At 37.9% G+C, this 14,385-nt stretch overlaps 1 protein-coding gene across 3 annotated transcripts in view; it reads left to right on the top strand.

Annotated features, from left to right (window-relative positions):
* The window catches only part of LOC114143542 (collagen and calcium-binding EGF domain-containing protein 1-like), a 34,378-nt gene that overhangs the window by 12,154 nt on the left and 7,839 nt on the right, over window positions 1–14,385 (top strand). For all 3 annotated transcript variants that reach the window (XM_028015688.1, XM_028015686.1, XM_028015687.1), the window contains exon 3: window positions 13,947–13,999. In XM_028015688.1, the coding sequence (XP_027871489.1) occupies window positions 13,947–13,999 (53 nt within the window). The remainder of the gene's footprint in view (window positions 1–13,946; window positions 14,000–14,385) is intronic.

Here is a 14,385-nt window from a genome sequence, read left to right as displayed (position 1 = left end):
GGACTTCATAGGACATAGTACTATCAGATGACATGGTAACCTAAACCATCAGTAACTTTGGAAACTTCACACTGGACTTCAAGCAGCATGCAATCGGTGCCTCTCCACTAGTCCTCCAGACTCTGACACCTTGATATTCAAATACATGCAAACTTTATTTCATCTGTAAAGAGGACTTTGAACCAGTCCTTCTGTAAGAGTCATCTGTTCATAATGGCTCTTGAGGCACTGACACAGACCCTCAGCCTGAATGGTTTTGCTTGACAAACCTTTCAAACCTTCAGTTATCTTGACTTAATATTTAGTTAACATCTGTCCCAACAACATAAATCTTTTGATTTAGGAAATAGTCCTGCAGTTTTTTTATTGTTTACAGTTATCATGCCAAGATTACATATGTAAGTTTCTTGATAGAAACTCCAGTTGTCTTCGTCTTCACATGATGCTGTTCTGTTCTCTCACACATTTGCTCACCTAAGTTTCATCGGCTTCCAATTTCTGGGATATCTAAAACAAGAACAGACAACAGCAGATCACTTTTGTCACGTGAGAGTGAAACAACAGCAACAAACTTGCTTTATTCAGACCGCTTACCAAGATCTATAGCAGTGATGTAAACACCAAAGCTTGGGGATTGTAGTGAAGAATGAGAAACAGGCAGAATAAATCAGTAAAGTGTGATTCATCTGCTTGTGATTGTGGAAAGCTTTTTGTAGCAGGTGATGAGAAGCAGACGTTTATATGCATTTGTGTGTGTCCATGTCCACATGTGTTCTCTCTTCCGTCTGCTACATGTTGCATGTGTGGCTCATATGCTGCAGGGCTGAACATGCAAGGTCTGCTGTGATCTACAGTCAGAGTTCCTCCCTCTTACAGGCCATAAAACAATTCATTATATTGCCTGTTAGTTGTTTTTCCACACAGTTTTACCTTCCTTAGAATGAAAGGATTAGCTGTAATAAGATATATGGGAATTGAATTGCAATAAAATAAAATGAGACTTTCCAATGTCTACATGTTTTTATTTATTCCTTTTTTTTCAGGTTTTCTTAAATCTCAATTTAAATTGTTTTTCTCTCTACAAATTCCATCACCTGCCAGTTTGTCCCATTATATTTGTAGTGTGTCCATGGATGGTTATACCACTGTGAACAAATCACTGCCTGTTGTGTTTTATTGGACCAAATAGCTGCCGGCTTTTCTGTAATCTCAAAGTCTTAATCCATACAAAGATATGTAATTGGGCTGTATTGCAGAAAATCAGTAAAAATGGTCAGTTTTCTTTTGTCGCTGAAACACCAAATTTCCTGTGATGTTCTTGATGAGCCGCTTTATTGCAGTGCACATTGATGCATTTATGTTTGCATCATTTTTCTCTGGGAAAATTATTGCTGTAGACTCCACCAAATAGTCCTCGATAAACTGACTGTATCTTACAGTTTTGTAAGATATTACAAAGCTGGTCCTAAATGCTGCATCCCTGGAAGAGTCGAGCTTTGTAAAACATCCTTGTCTCTTTCTCAGTTTAACAAGCAAGACTTCTTATGCTTGACATTCTCTGCATCTGTAAGATTCTTTATTTCTCTTGTTGTTTACTCTGATAATGGTGTCAAATTGTCTTTTTTAATATTAGCTAGCATATCTAAGTAACACATTTACTGGTGTGCAATGATGATATCAAGAAAGCAATAATAACATTCAAAATACAACTCTTAGTATTGTATTTTGTGCACCCATAGCAAATTAAGGAAATTTACACTGAAGATATAAAATGCTGAAGTTTGCTGCAAAACATTTGGACAAGCCACTAATATAGTGGGAGAAGACAGACTGTTCTGATAAAATCAGATGTGAACTTTGTTGATTCCATGCATTGTGTTTAGAGGAGGAGTTACATTGAATATCACCCAAAAATAACATATCGAGAGTAAAGTTTGAAGGTCAGCACATCCAGGTATGGATGAGTTCTTATAAGAAAAGTATACTGGCAGTCATGTTGTAATTATAAGAAGGATGGATGGAAAAATTTGTGAGAAGCGCTTGATGAAAAACTGAGGAGGAAACCATGGTTGATTTTGACACGGCGGTGAAGCGCGACCCATTTATGGAGGCTTTAATCCTTGATGTGGCCATCACAGGTTCAAGACTGTTGAGCTTTGCCGCATGTCTTCCCTCTCTCTCCCAACCTGTTTTCCTGTCTGAAAATTGATAGATAAGGGCTACTAGAGCTAACAAAACCTTTAAAAAAAAAAATCTAGTTTTGATTTATCACAAACACAGTTAGCCAGAAAAACCTTAAACTGGTTTCAGGAAAGGAAATTAAAACTGCTACGATGGTCTAAAACAAGTTGACAGAACCTTCAGTATCTGAAATAGTTTGTGATAAAAACATGGTAAAAATCACACCTTACCAACACTTGGACATGTTTTAAAGTTTCAAAGGTTTCACTGAGTATTTAATGCATATTGCATGTGTCATTCTACTCTATAGAGTAATTTCTTTTTAATTCATTGTATATGTGGAGTGCTTGGGGTCGTTACCAACATCTGGTGTGAATTTAAGTCCATTAGAAATATCTGAGAAAACCATTGACATGGTCAATACTTACTTTCTACACTTTAGATCTGACATGCATCCACATTGATATAATTAGTGATAGTTACTGGACCAACAAAAACAATAATAAAAAGTCCGACTCAGGTCTGAAACAACCTGGTTTCATTTTTCTATGAAACAAAGAACAGATGCAGCAATGAATATACATCCTCAAACAGATGTTCAAAGACTGTTCACCTAGCCATTTGTACAATGCTACAATTTGTGGATGCCTGGACTGAATATTGCTACATTTGATGCAGTGTATCGACTTCAGCCTGTTTGTGTGCACAGGTGCAGCTAAATGAGCTCACCTTTATATGGTTGTAAACCTGTGTTCACAGGGATAAAAACGTTGCCAAATACTGTCTTAGTTTGTGGATGTCTGGTTGCAGTGAGTGGGACCAAATTTGATAAACTGTAAACATATGTGCACTTTTATGGTTTTCACATATGATATACCAGCATGTGTGTTCTAGAGGTTCAGTTTCACCTGCCAGCAGTCTACTGTTAATCCATCTGACGGGACTTCAGAGAGGCACTGACAGCTCCGAGTTTGGTCCAGCTCTCCTGGCCTCAAACTGTTGTCTCACTGTTGTGTGAAAGCTCTTGAGTGGAAACTCATAGTCATTCAAACACGATACACTTAAAGATTGTTTACATTCCACTGGGCATCTTGGCATCTTTTTTTGCACCATCTCTCTTCTATTACCCTTTTCTCTCTCTCTCTGTATACTTTGGATTGTGATTAGTAAACTTCAAGTTGTGGGAACCCTAACAAGCCTGTTTTTCCTCACACTTGGAGTTGACACAAGATTTCTTTTAGCCATGTTAAACTCCATTCATAGTTTAGGTCTTTCCCCAGAACTTAACATGGTTCTTCGTCTTTGTTCTCTGAGAAGACATTTATGAGGCCTTTGCTTTGAGCTTCCTGCGTTTAATAGTTTTTTAATTGTCTTTGCATAGCTGCAGACCCAAATTCAGACCTCCCCAACAACTTTAGCATTGCTATCCATCTTTTTTTGATTAGCGCACACCTGAAGACCCCTCTGAACAAGTACATTTAATGTTTTTGAAAATAATCTGCTACACATTAGTTCTTTCCAACCCTTTTATGGCTTTGCTGTCACTGTCGGTTACTCAGGGAAACAAATCACCAGCCAATTGATAACAGACTGGAACTGTATTGTTGTCACAAGTATTGTCTGATGTCGACAACCACTGCCGGGAGCATGTGCCTGCATATATGAAGCTCTGCTGCTTGTAACAGAACTGAAATATGAGAACAGGGGTCTTTGTTTGGCACTGAACAACCAGGGAGTTAAAGATGAAAACAGCTATAAATCTTGCAATACCTCCAATACATTAATGCCGAAGTGAGACCATTTACAAGAACTGGAAAACCTTCCAGGTCTTATCGGTCCATCACTTTGAGCATTTCTACTACATTTTGTAGTAGAAATGTTTGCCAGTTTTTTTCTTGATTTTCATGAAAACTCACAAACCCTCATAAGTGATCCCTCATTAGTTTGACTTCATTTCACTCACCCTGGTATAACCCTTCTGTCCCAGTTTACCCCCGGCTGGATGGAGCTCAGTCACTGTCACTCACATTTTAATGTGAAATGCTTTGCCAGTCCATAACAGGATTTTTATTCATTTACTCATGCCAATATGCTCTTCCAGAAAATCCTGCCGTGCCTGACGATGGAAACACATTGCTCTAACACACAGCTGTCAGACTTTAAACTCTGGCTTCCCAGATTATTTTATAGGGTCTTGCAAAACTATTTTACATTTGTAGTCATCCTACAACCAGAAACTGTAATGTATTTCATTGGGATTTTATGTGATAGACTAACGCAAAATACTGCATAATTTTGCTGTGGAAAGGGTGCAAAGGATTTCAAATTAAAGTCTGAAAAGTGTACTGTGCCTTCACATTTAGCCCCTGAGTCTGTACAACCTCCTTTCACTGCAGCTACAGCTGGAAATATTTGGGCAAAGTCTCTACCAGGTTGGCTCAGATAGGGACTGAAATGTTTGTCCATTCTTTGGCAAAATATTTCAAATTAACGTGGATAGGATGGAGGCTATCTGTGAGCATCAGTTTACAAGTCTTGCCACAGGTTTTGGTCAGGACTTTGACCAACTCACAGATATGCTTTGATCTCAGCTGGGTGTTTGTTTAGGGTTGTTTTCGTGATGGAAAGTGAAACCCCACCCCGGCCTTAAATATTTTGCACAGGAAAATTTGAATAAATTTGTTTGTTTTTTTAGACCTGGTTTAAATTGTAGCCATCAGATTGTTTTCAGCAGGTACAGTTAAGACATTTCACATTTCAATCCTTAATTGTTAGAAGAATTCATCATCAGTTCAAGATAATTAAAAACCACACCGAGCATTCTCTTTATGAGACTGTAAGACAACGCTCTGCATGACCTGTCTACTGTATCTACATGATGCTGTTTGTTTACTAATGTTCTCTAATAAACCTCTGAGGTCTTAACTGAACAGCGGCGTTTATACTGGAATTACATAACATATAGGGGGATTTATTTACAAATTGGGTAATATTTAAAAGTAATTAGTGAGTGGCACACTTTTTTTTTTTTTTACAAGAAATCTTGTAAACTTCATTATAAAGTTTCTCCTCTTCACAATGCTATTTCGTGTTGAAGCTGTCACATAAGTTCCCAACAAAATAAACTAAAGTTTCTCTTTTTCGCACAAAATGTAAAATGTTCAAGTTTAAATTAGCTTGCAAGGCGCAGTAATAATCATTTTGTCACTATTATAAAATATTACAGTTCTCCACGTTAGAAAAATGCATTTTGCTTTGTAAAAACATCTCTGATTACCACACTTGCACCAAAAAGTGATTGTATGCTGTTGCTGCAATTACATTTACTTAAATCTTTACTTAATAATGTAATAGTTAATTGGTGCTTCAGCCTTTGAATAGCTGTGAAACTGATATATCTGTATTTCACTTGAAAGTTATGCATTTCAAACATTATGTGTTTACAAATTGGTTGTTGACTTGGACAGGGTGGCTCATTTCTCAGGGGGTCATAGATGCCAAAGTTCTGCAGAGACATTGAGTCTGGACAGGGTCACAAAGGCCAAAGACCACAAGGAGAGCTGTGTCAGTCTCCTAAACCCCACAATAACATTTTCAGCCCTTTTCACCTTCTTCATATCATCAAAGATAATACATGTATAGTTCTAATGCAAAACCCTTCTAGCTAAATGTAAATGCCTGAAGGGATTTTTGTGGTTCCTATAAAGAGAAGTAAAACTGGTGGGAATGTTCATGATGCAATCCTTCAGCACAATTCTTCCTTCATGTTCCAAGTAAGCCAATAAATGTTCTGCTTGCATATTGCCAGAGTTTTTTTCCAGCCCTAAAACCACAAGTTTAATAAACCACTGCGTTTAGTGAAAACAAATCGCTGTTTTAGGGCAATCTGGTTAGCATTTCTCAGGAAATCATGCTTGAAATAAAATACACGATTGCTAGCATCACAATAAAGTGGTGGAAAACTGCATCATTCTCAGTCATCAGCATTGTTTGATGATATGGTTTGTGGTGTCTGAGGTTTGGAGTGAGACGGCACAACCCTCAAAAATAATAATAAAAAAAACGTTGGAAAACAATGGGGCCTATCATGTTCAAACACTTTTACGTTCATGACTTGCATATTGAGGCCTGAACATACAGAAATGAAAACTTTCTAAAAGGGTGGGTGAGATGGTGTTGCAATTTTTGGAGTGTTGAGGCAAAGCAGAGAGGAGGAGGAGCGCAGGTTGGATTGTGTTCTGGTCAAAGTGGTGCAGGCCTCATTTGATGAGCTACCAGTCAAAGCTTCTTCTGTTAGGTGGCAGGTCTGATGCTTCCCCTGAGGCCTGGGCCCTGGAAGTGGACTGACAGAGCAAATAAACGGAGAGGAGGCGCTCACACTCAACACCTTAACACATGTATACTAACACAAGTTAAAAAGAACACACATGTATGCCTCTAGAACTGACCTGCTGCTGTGCTAACACCCTATCATCTTTAGGAAGAAGTTGCTGTAAAACCTTTGCAGAGTTTCAACAAAAACAAAACCTGAGATATAGCAAAGAGATTTCAGCGTTTAGAGTATTTTCAGATGGATGTCAAACATACTGAATTTCTTGCTTCAATTGTGAAACCAAAGGGAGGTAAAAGTATAAATAATAGTTTTCTAAACATGCGTTGAGTGAGAACTGTAAAAACAGTTGAGACACCTTATAAACTTCTCTCACCTCACAACTAGCAGAAAATGAGCAACGTGGTGAAAAGACGTAAACATAAACTGTCTGTGTACAAAACAAATACCGACTTCAAAAAGGGAACATGAAGACGTGGCTCCCCTCCAAAATCCCGTCTGATTTGTCTCCCTCATCATGCTAATGTGTTTCAGTGTAATGCATCACCCCACAACCATGCACATTGCAATGCAGCGAGCCAAGTTTTACAGCTCTCTTCATCTGCAGAGGTTTTAAAACAAATAAATCACTTACATCTCGGCTGATGGATACAGCATGCCCTAACTGTAACACGTATGAGCTTCATTAGTTAGATACATCCATCAAAGTGGCACACACATGGCTGGGCCCTTGTCCTGGTATGTCAAGAGGCCGTTGACCTCCACTGAGCTCCACTTCCTGTGTTCCTCCCACCGCAGTCCCACAAGGGAACGCTGTGAGCTCACAACAACCGTCATCCCTGAATCAAAAACCATCCTCCTCCTCATGCCAATATCCCCTACTTCCTTTCTTACTTTTGTTTCTCTTTCCTCTTCATCTAAACATCTATATTAGATAAACTCCCATCTCTGCTGCTTAACATGTCAGCCACTTAAAGGCGTTGTATAAAAAGGTCAGTGATGTTTAAGCAGAAGATAGTTGCTCTTCTTGTTTTTGTTTTTTAAATCAGGCAGGTCAAAATTAAAAAGTAATTTTGTACATTTTGATCTGTTGTTGGACTCCACATACCCGCCTTCAACTAGTTTAACTGGCTTTTTCCTCTGGCCGAGGTCAAAGTTGGGGCCAGGATTGAACCAGTTTTTCAGATAAAGAACCAGCGCTAAAACCAAATGCTAGAACCCGGTTAGTATAAAACTTAGTATAAAAACAAAAGTGGAGGCTGCTTGAAATAACAAGTGATTTTAAATAATAAAATAGAAAACTGATCAGTAGGTCTTTCAGAGGGCTATTGATCTAAAACATATGGTCAAATTTACACAGAAATATTTCACCAACACATAATCAGACTTCTTCCATAGTCACCCAGGCCTGCCTACTGTAATCCTACAGAAAATCTGTGGAGTGAGAAGAAGAAAGTACCTGGATGTTCTGAGAGATTGTTGTTAAAATAAACCTATCATTTGTGCAGAGAGAAATGATCATATAACCTTTTCTGTGGTTGCTCTAACCTTGAGAAACATTATAAAAGACTAAGAGTTGTCTTTTGGCCAATTTGGGTGGGGATGTATAAACTGTTGACAGAAATGTTTCCATGTGCTCAAATTAAAGATTTAATTTCTCATTTTTCCACTGTGAGATTACGCCACCACAATAAAAGATTCATTTTGTGTGTTTTTCACACATTTTACCGAAGTCAAATGAGTCATTATATCTCAACCTAGCAGTTGGGAGGATTGGGCTTGTTATGCATAGTTAACAGAGCAGCATTAATGGAAAGCTTCACCCAGGCTGTCAGGACACAACTGCAGTGTATACCGAGGTGAAAGTCAGTGAGGGTTTACTCCATACTATCCTTTTTAGTGCATTCCTGTCTGCAATTGCTCAAATAAATCATGGCAATGCTGTAGCAGAAACCATAATAGAGAGCATCCCCTCTGTGGGAGGAGACCACTTTCTAAAGTACATAATCTTCAGTGTAAAGTGATCTGGGCACATGCCTGCCTCTGGATCTTGTCTTTGTGTTTCTAGCCGTGCTTTCAAGCTGATTTTGGCTGAAACTGCACCAGCAGAGTGAGGTTACACAAGAGACTGCTTACACCTCTTACTGGGTCAACTCCATACCAGCTGAGATGACTGATAGAAGAAATTTATTTGAAAAAGGCCAGATCAAAAGACAGATTTGAGATGCAGATCAGTATACTCTGAATTGGTTTGCTCTACATTTATATCCACATTGATTATTTGGTTTAGCAACTGTCTGTTAAATGTTTGACTGAATCAGACCTATAAAGAAAAACCCAAAGTTCGGATCAGGCTCCTTTTCCCACCATTAATCAAAAAGATTATTGCTGTCTTCTGCTGTCAGTGCGTGAGATTTCTGCTTTATTTGTTTCTATCAAAGCTAATGGAAGTGTTACGGTGCATAACTCAGCGTGCGCAATGTAATACCCAATCTTTGGTTCTGTTTATTGTAATTTATTGGCTCTGGGTACACAAGATGTCAGACCCCACAGCCAACTGTCATGGTTGATGATACCCATACTGACTGTATCAGTAGAGGCCAAGAAGGACTGCCTGATCATGTTCATTTTGTTTTTATTATTTACACACACTTTCAATGGCCTATTTACTGTAAAACGTGTGGCCCAGCGCTGCTAATTTCAAAACATGTACACACAGATTGAGCCAAAACTCGACACCAGAACAGCATTAAAAAGACATAAATAACTTCAACATGGCAGCCATTTCACTCTAATGCACTTACAGTAAACAATTAGTAAAAGAAAAGGCAACTAAACAATCCATTGCATCATAAAAAGTGGCTTTTTATGATGCAATGGATACTATCCAAATAATCAGTTTAGAGAATGAGCTCACATAAAAGTAGTACCTTTGAGCACAGTTCAAGAATGTCGTGTTGCATTGCCTTATTCCAGTGAACAGTAGCTGTTCCAGGGGTCTGGAACCTTTTATCATACAAAGAGACAGGTTTGGACCCAAAAGGTAAAATACAGTTAAAACAATGCTCACAATCTAGCGAGCATAACATTACAACCACCTACCTTATGGGATCTTTTAAGGCATGGACTCTACTAGGTGCGGTATCTGGCACCAAGATGTTTGCAATAATGTTGAGTACTGGAGTTGTTCTAACTTGGTTCTCCAGGACTTCCCAACAGCTTGATTTGAAAGAGAATTTGGATACCCAGTTTAAATTACCTGTTCTTGCTATTAAAAACTTGCTATTAAATCAAAAGTTATCTACATTTTTGGACCAAAATAAGACATACAACATTTTTCCAGTGTAACGTTCTGTTGAGCCCATCCGCCTGCTGGAGATGAGCTTCTCTATTTGACTCAGCTCCTATGGCAATATAGAAATACATGATCAGATTGAATTCATTCCCTATAAGTACAACGTCATCTAAGCAAAAATAATGAAACAGTCCAAGGTTACCTGAAGCTAATGGGAATCTTTCAGAGTATTTCACTCTAACTTAGGATATCAGTGGCTTTCACTGTTTAAATCACTTAAATGAAGGCAACCAATCATGCAACAAAGACTCTTTTATATAAAAGCAGCTGTTACAAGTTGGACAAGTCCTGGTCTAAGTCTAACTGAACTTGATGGATTTCCTTTGTACGAAATGGTAGGAGCCATCAGGTCACCCCCACAAAGAGAGAGCAACATTAGGCCAATAATATGTCAGTCAGAGCAGAAGAGGGAAGAACCAAATGGAGAAAAAGAAATCATGTCAACATCTAGTGAACGTTTAGAATGATCAGAAAAATACGATGCTGACGTTGGCCTAAATCTATGTACGCATGTCTCAAATCTCAAACAAAGTTTGCAGAGAGGATGTGAAAAAGGACGCTGGCAGAGAGACAATTTGTTAGAGTTGTGTCTTGTTCAATTAATAAATCCTGACTGACGTTAACAGGCTGCACCTCATTACTGGATAATATCCCAGCCCTCACACATCACTTGGGAGTCAGAATATTGCTATGTTGCTTTTAAATGAGACTAATAGTCAGATTTGATGCCATTAAAATGCTTCTAACTAATAAAAAACATTTTTACACACACTGATGGAGTTCCAAAACAGTAACCTATATTTAATTTGAACTTTTTTTTTCAGAGCTTATGTCAAGTTGAATTGGCCTTCTAAAAGCAAAAGCATAAAGTGTTGATCCTCCACTCCACTCTTCTGCCCATCAGAAGGTTTTGGGGCAGCTGCTGGTCCTGTGGGAAAGGTCTCTTAAGGTTTCCTTCTCAAAATAGCTCAAACTCAGTTATATTTGATGAAGAACTTCTGTGAACATTTTTCATGTCTTGCTGCAGAATCACAATTGAATTTAGGTTGTTATGCTTTAAGTCTGTGTAATTAGGGCAGTTGTCCTTCTGTAAAGTAAACCTCTGATACTTTCTCTATTTTTTGCAACCTCAAAGGTTTTTCTGCAATTCTGCCAATTTTATGATACAAAGAGTCAGATTCAATATATCAATCTGTGACATAATGAAGCTGACATATCTGGTCCTTTTACATATTTACATGCAGAAAAAGTTTAAGTCTACTGTGTTGATTCTGCTTCCTTAGGTTATGATTCTTATTCTTCCTTATATCTTGTTATATGGCTGTTGAGCTTTACCCACATTCGAAGTGGCAAAAGGAAAATAAATCTCTGTAGAAAAATGTATTTTTTGCTGTTGTTTTTGAAAGAAGCATGTACACAAAACCAAGCCAGCAGCACATAAAGTCATCCCACAGCAAGAAAGAGTGCCCACATGACCAACACTTCATGAGAGGAACCTCAAGAATTTCAGGGAGGATTATTGTGGGAAAGGAGAAATTCAGACGACTCAAACTCTGCAGAAGAAACGGGTCAAACTGACCTTAACATGCGAGTGAGGCAGACTTTACAATTTTCTGGCTCTCAAGTAGCAACATTTTCTCTTAAAAATGAACAAATCCCAAAAATTTAAAATTAGATAAATTACAAAATGTGGTTACTTGAAACTTTCGTGGTCCTATCAGAGAAATGATACAAATCAAAGGCAGACTTCTCAAACCAGATAAAAATTATATTCATGCAAAGTGAAGAACTTTCAGCATCTGTAACACATTAACTCATCTCTGAAGACTAACTGACTGACGGATGGATTGACTGATTGACTGAATGAGTGTCAGTCTTAATCTCAGCATTAGCCCTCCCCTTTCTCCACTTCACCTCCATGTCTGGCCTTATCCAACCTTCTCAACACTCCCAGCTACAAGCTGCAGATTAAAGCTACCCTCATCTGGATCTCATCAGTGTGGGCCAGTCGTTGTGTTTTATAGGTTATTTTTCATTCACTAGAAGGAGGCGTAGAGGGGGACTCACTGTGATTTAAAGCTATATTGTTGGGAGGCTGGAGGACAATAAAAGCAACATTGTCCTCTGTAGAGGTCTGTAGATGGGGCATCATTTTAAATCCCCTTCTGCCTCTTGCTCAAATGTCTGCATGAGTTTCATGTGTAATATTTGTACCGTGGCATTTTCTAAGCCACTTCATTGCTTTTTCTTTCCAGCTGTAATGTCTGTAATGTGTGGTGAATTGTTGTGGGCTGGCTGGATGAGTGTCGCTTCCAAACATTAGGAGTCATTTGTGGTTAAAAAAATAAATAAATAACAAAAAAATAAGGAAAAGAAAAAATCTTCAAGTAAAACACCCCCACCCCTTGCGACCCCCACCTCTGTGAGGAGAGTATGCATACATGCTCTACAACTGCAATCTACACCAATCAGAGGGAAATGTTCTGAACTTCTTCTTCGTTGTGCTTGTCAGTGGCAGGCTAATTAGTACACTGAGGTCTGTAACAGAATCTAATAAAACAGGGAAGCGGGAAGGGGCAATTAAGGGCTGTAATTTATGCATAAGTAGGTAAATAACCAAATGACGAAGTCAACAAAAAGTTAAATATCCAAATGAAAAAGTAACCTAAAAAAGAAGAAGTCAATTTTGAAGGTTTTAAAAAATTCAAAAGTGAAATAAAAATACATAAGTGAATGTTTAAAAGTAAATAAGTAAATGTGTAAAAGAATGTGTATAAATAAATGATGAATATATAAAATGTTTCACTGTAAATAAGTAATGATGACAGTGTTTTCATCATTTATTTACTAATTTATTGACAGATGGATGGGTGGATGGATGGAAATATGTAGACAAATCACAATTTTCATGACAGATAGGAAATCGGACAAGCTATAACAATAGCAGCTTTGTTCTTTTTTTGTGGATAATTACTATGCCTTTTACAGCAGTAATTTCACAAACTCAGTTTAAGGGTGAGTGAACTGCAAGCCGGACTTCCTAATGAGTGTGTTTGGTGCCCCAGATCTCCACAGCTTTACTGTAAATGATCTATAGGTCACTCCATCAGCTGCACACATTCCTCTGTGTGGTCTGTCGTCCTCCAACTTCCAGATGTGAGATATCAACACTTCTCTCTGCTGCTATTCTTAACACAAATGCAGTTGTTAGCACAACAGTTTACTTTTTATTCGCCAGCCTAAAAATTTGCTTCTCAGTGGGGTTTTGTCTGGATAGAAGGAAGTCTTTATGCAGCCTATTTTGACACTTGTATTGTTCATTCATGCAATTTTATTCTTTTGAAATTTGTTTAACTGTCATGCTGTGACTAATTAAGCTTTAAAAATATTTCTTATGTTGTGTAGCTATGCTAAAACCTGTTGTATTGTTTGCAAATAAATGCACTGTGGTTATTGGAACACAGAAAAAAAAACCTCACCCAGTGTTACTCCTCTCGAGTTTAATCCAGGCTTAACGCAGTTCTTGGTTTCAACAGCCATTTATTGTGGGCACATCTTACAAAGTGCCCAAAAATGCCGTCAGAACTAAAAACAAAAGGTAACACAAATCCAAATCAATTCACAATAAATGGAGTATTTACATAAATAAAAGATACAAATAAACAAAACCATACCTCATTAGCCGCATTGACTCCAGAGGAATATAGTTTAATTTCTAGCGATTAGCTTCTTGAGCTTGAATGCCCCATGTGGCTCTAAGTACGCCAGCTAATGTTTCCCCGGGCAACACATGGTCCGCGGAATAAAATAAAAGGTCCCCCCACATTTGAATGTACACTTAACCGAACTTAATGAGCATCAACACAAATTTACTAAAACTACCACACATATTAAACTTAATGTTTAATATTAAATAAACTTTAACTACTGCCAACTTAAACCAAACATCAAAACAATAACCAGATGCAGTTGTCTTGACAGCAGCTACACCCAGTAGAATAAGTTCTACTGAATAAGACCATTTGTTTCCTGATCATGTTAACGGACAAACATTTAATTTTCTCCTTTCTTGTATTGCAGGAGGAAGTGCTGTGATGGATTCAGGTTTGTGATGGGCCAGTGCATACCTGAAAGTAGGTAAACCATACTCTGATCTGTTCTCACTAATGTGGAATTGAGCAAATAGAAATAATTGCAGAAAATTCCAACTGATCTAAAAGAAGAGAAGTTTTGTCTGAGAGGAAACAAAAGTGATGCGTCTTAGTGTATGCACACTTCTGTTTAACTGCAGATTACAGACACAAGTTGACGTTTTGAAGCATTTATTTCTATCAAATATGATGATTGCAGCTAATGAAAACATTTCAGATACGTTACATTAATGTAGAAAGCTGTGCTTAAAGAAAAGAATGTTTAGTAGCTGGTTGTAATTTTCCATGGTGCTTTAAATTTAACAGATGAGCATATCAGAAATCATATTAAAATTTTTTGACTGTGATTTTACAACATGTTTTAGAAG

Source organism: Xiphophorus couchianus, chromosome 4 (assembly GCF_001444195.1).
Source record: "Xiphophorus couchianus chromosome 4, X_couchianus-1.0, whole genome shotgun sequence".
Taxonomy (NCBI): domain Eukaryota; kingdom Metazoa; phylum Chordata; class Actinopteri; order Cyprinodontiformes; family Poeciliidae; genus Xiphophorus; species Xiphophorus couchianus.
Note: the sequence above shows the minus strand (reverse complement) of the source record. Positions and strands in the feature narration are given on the sequence as shown.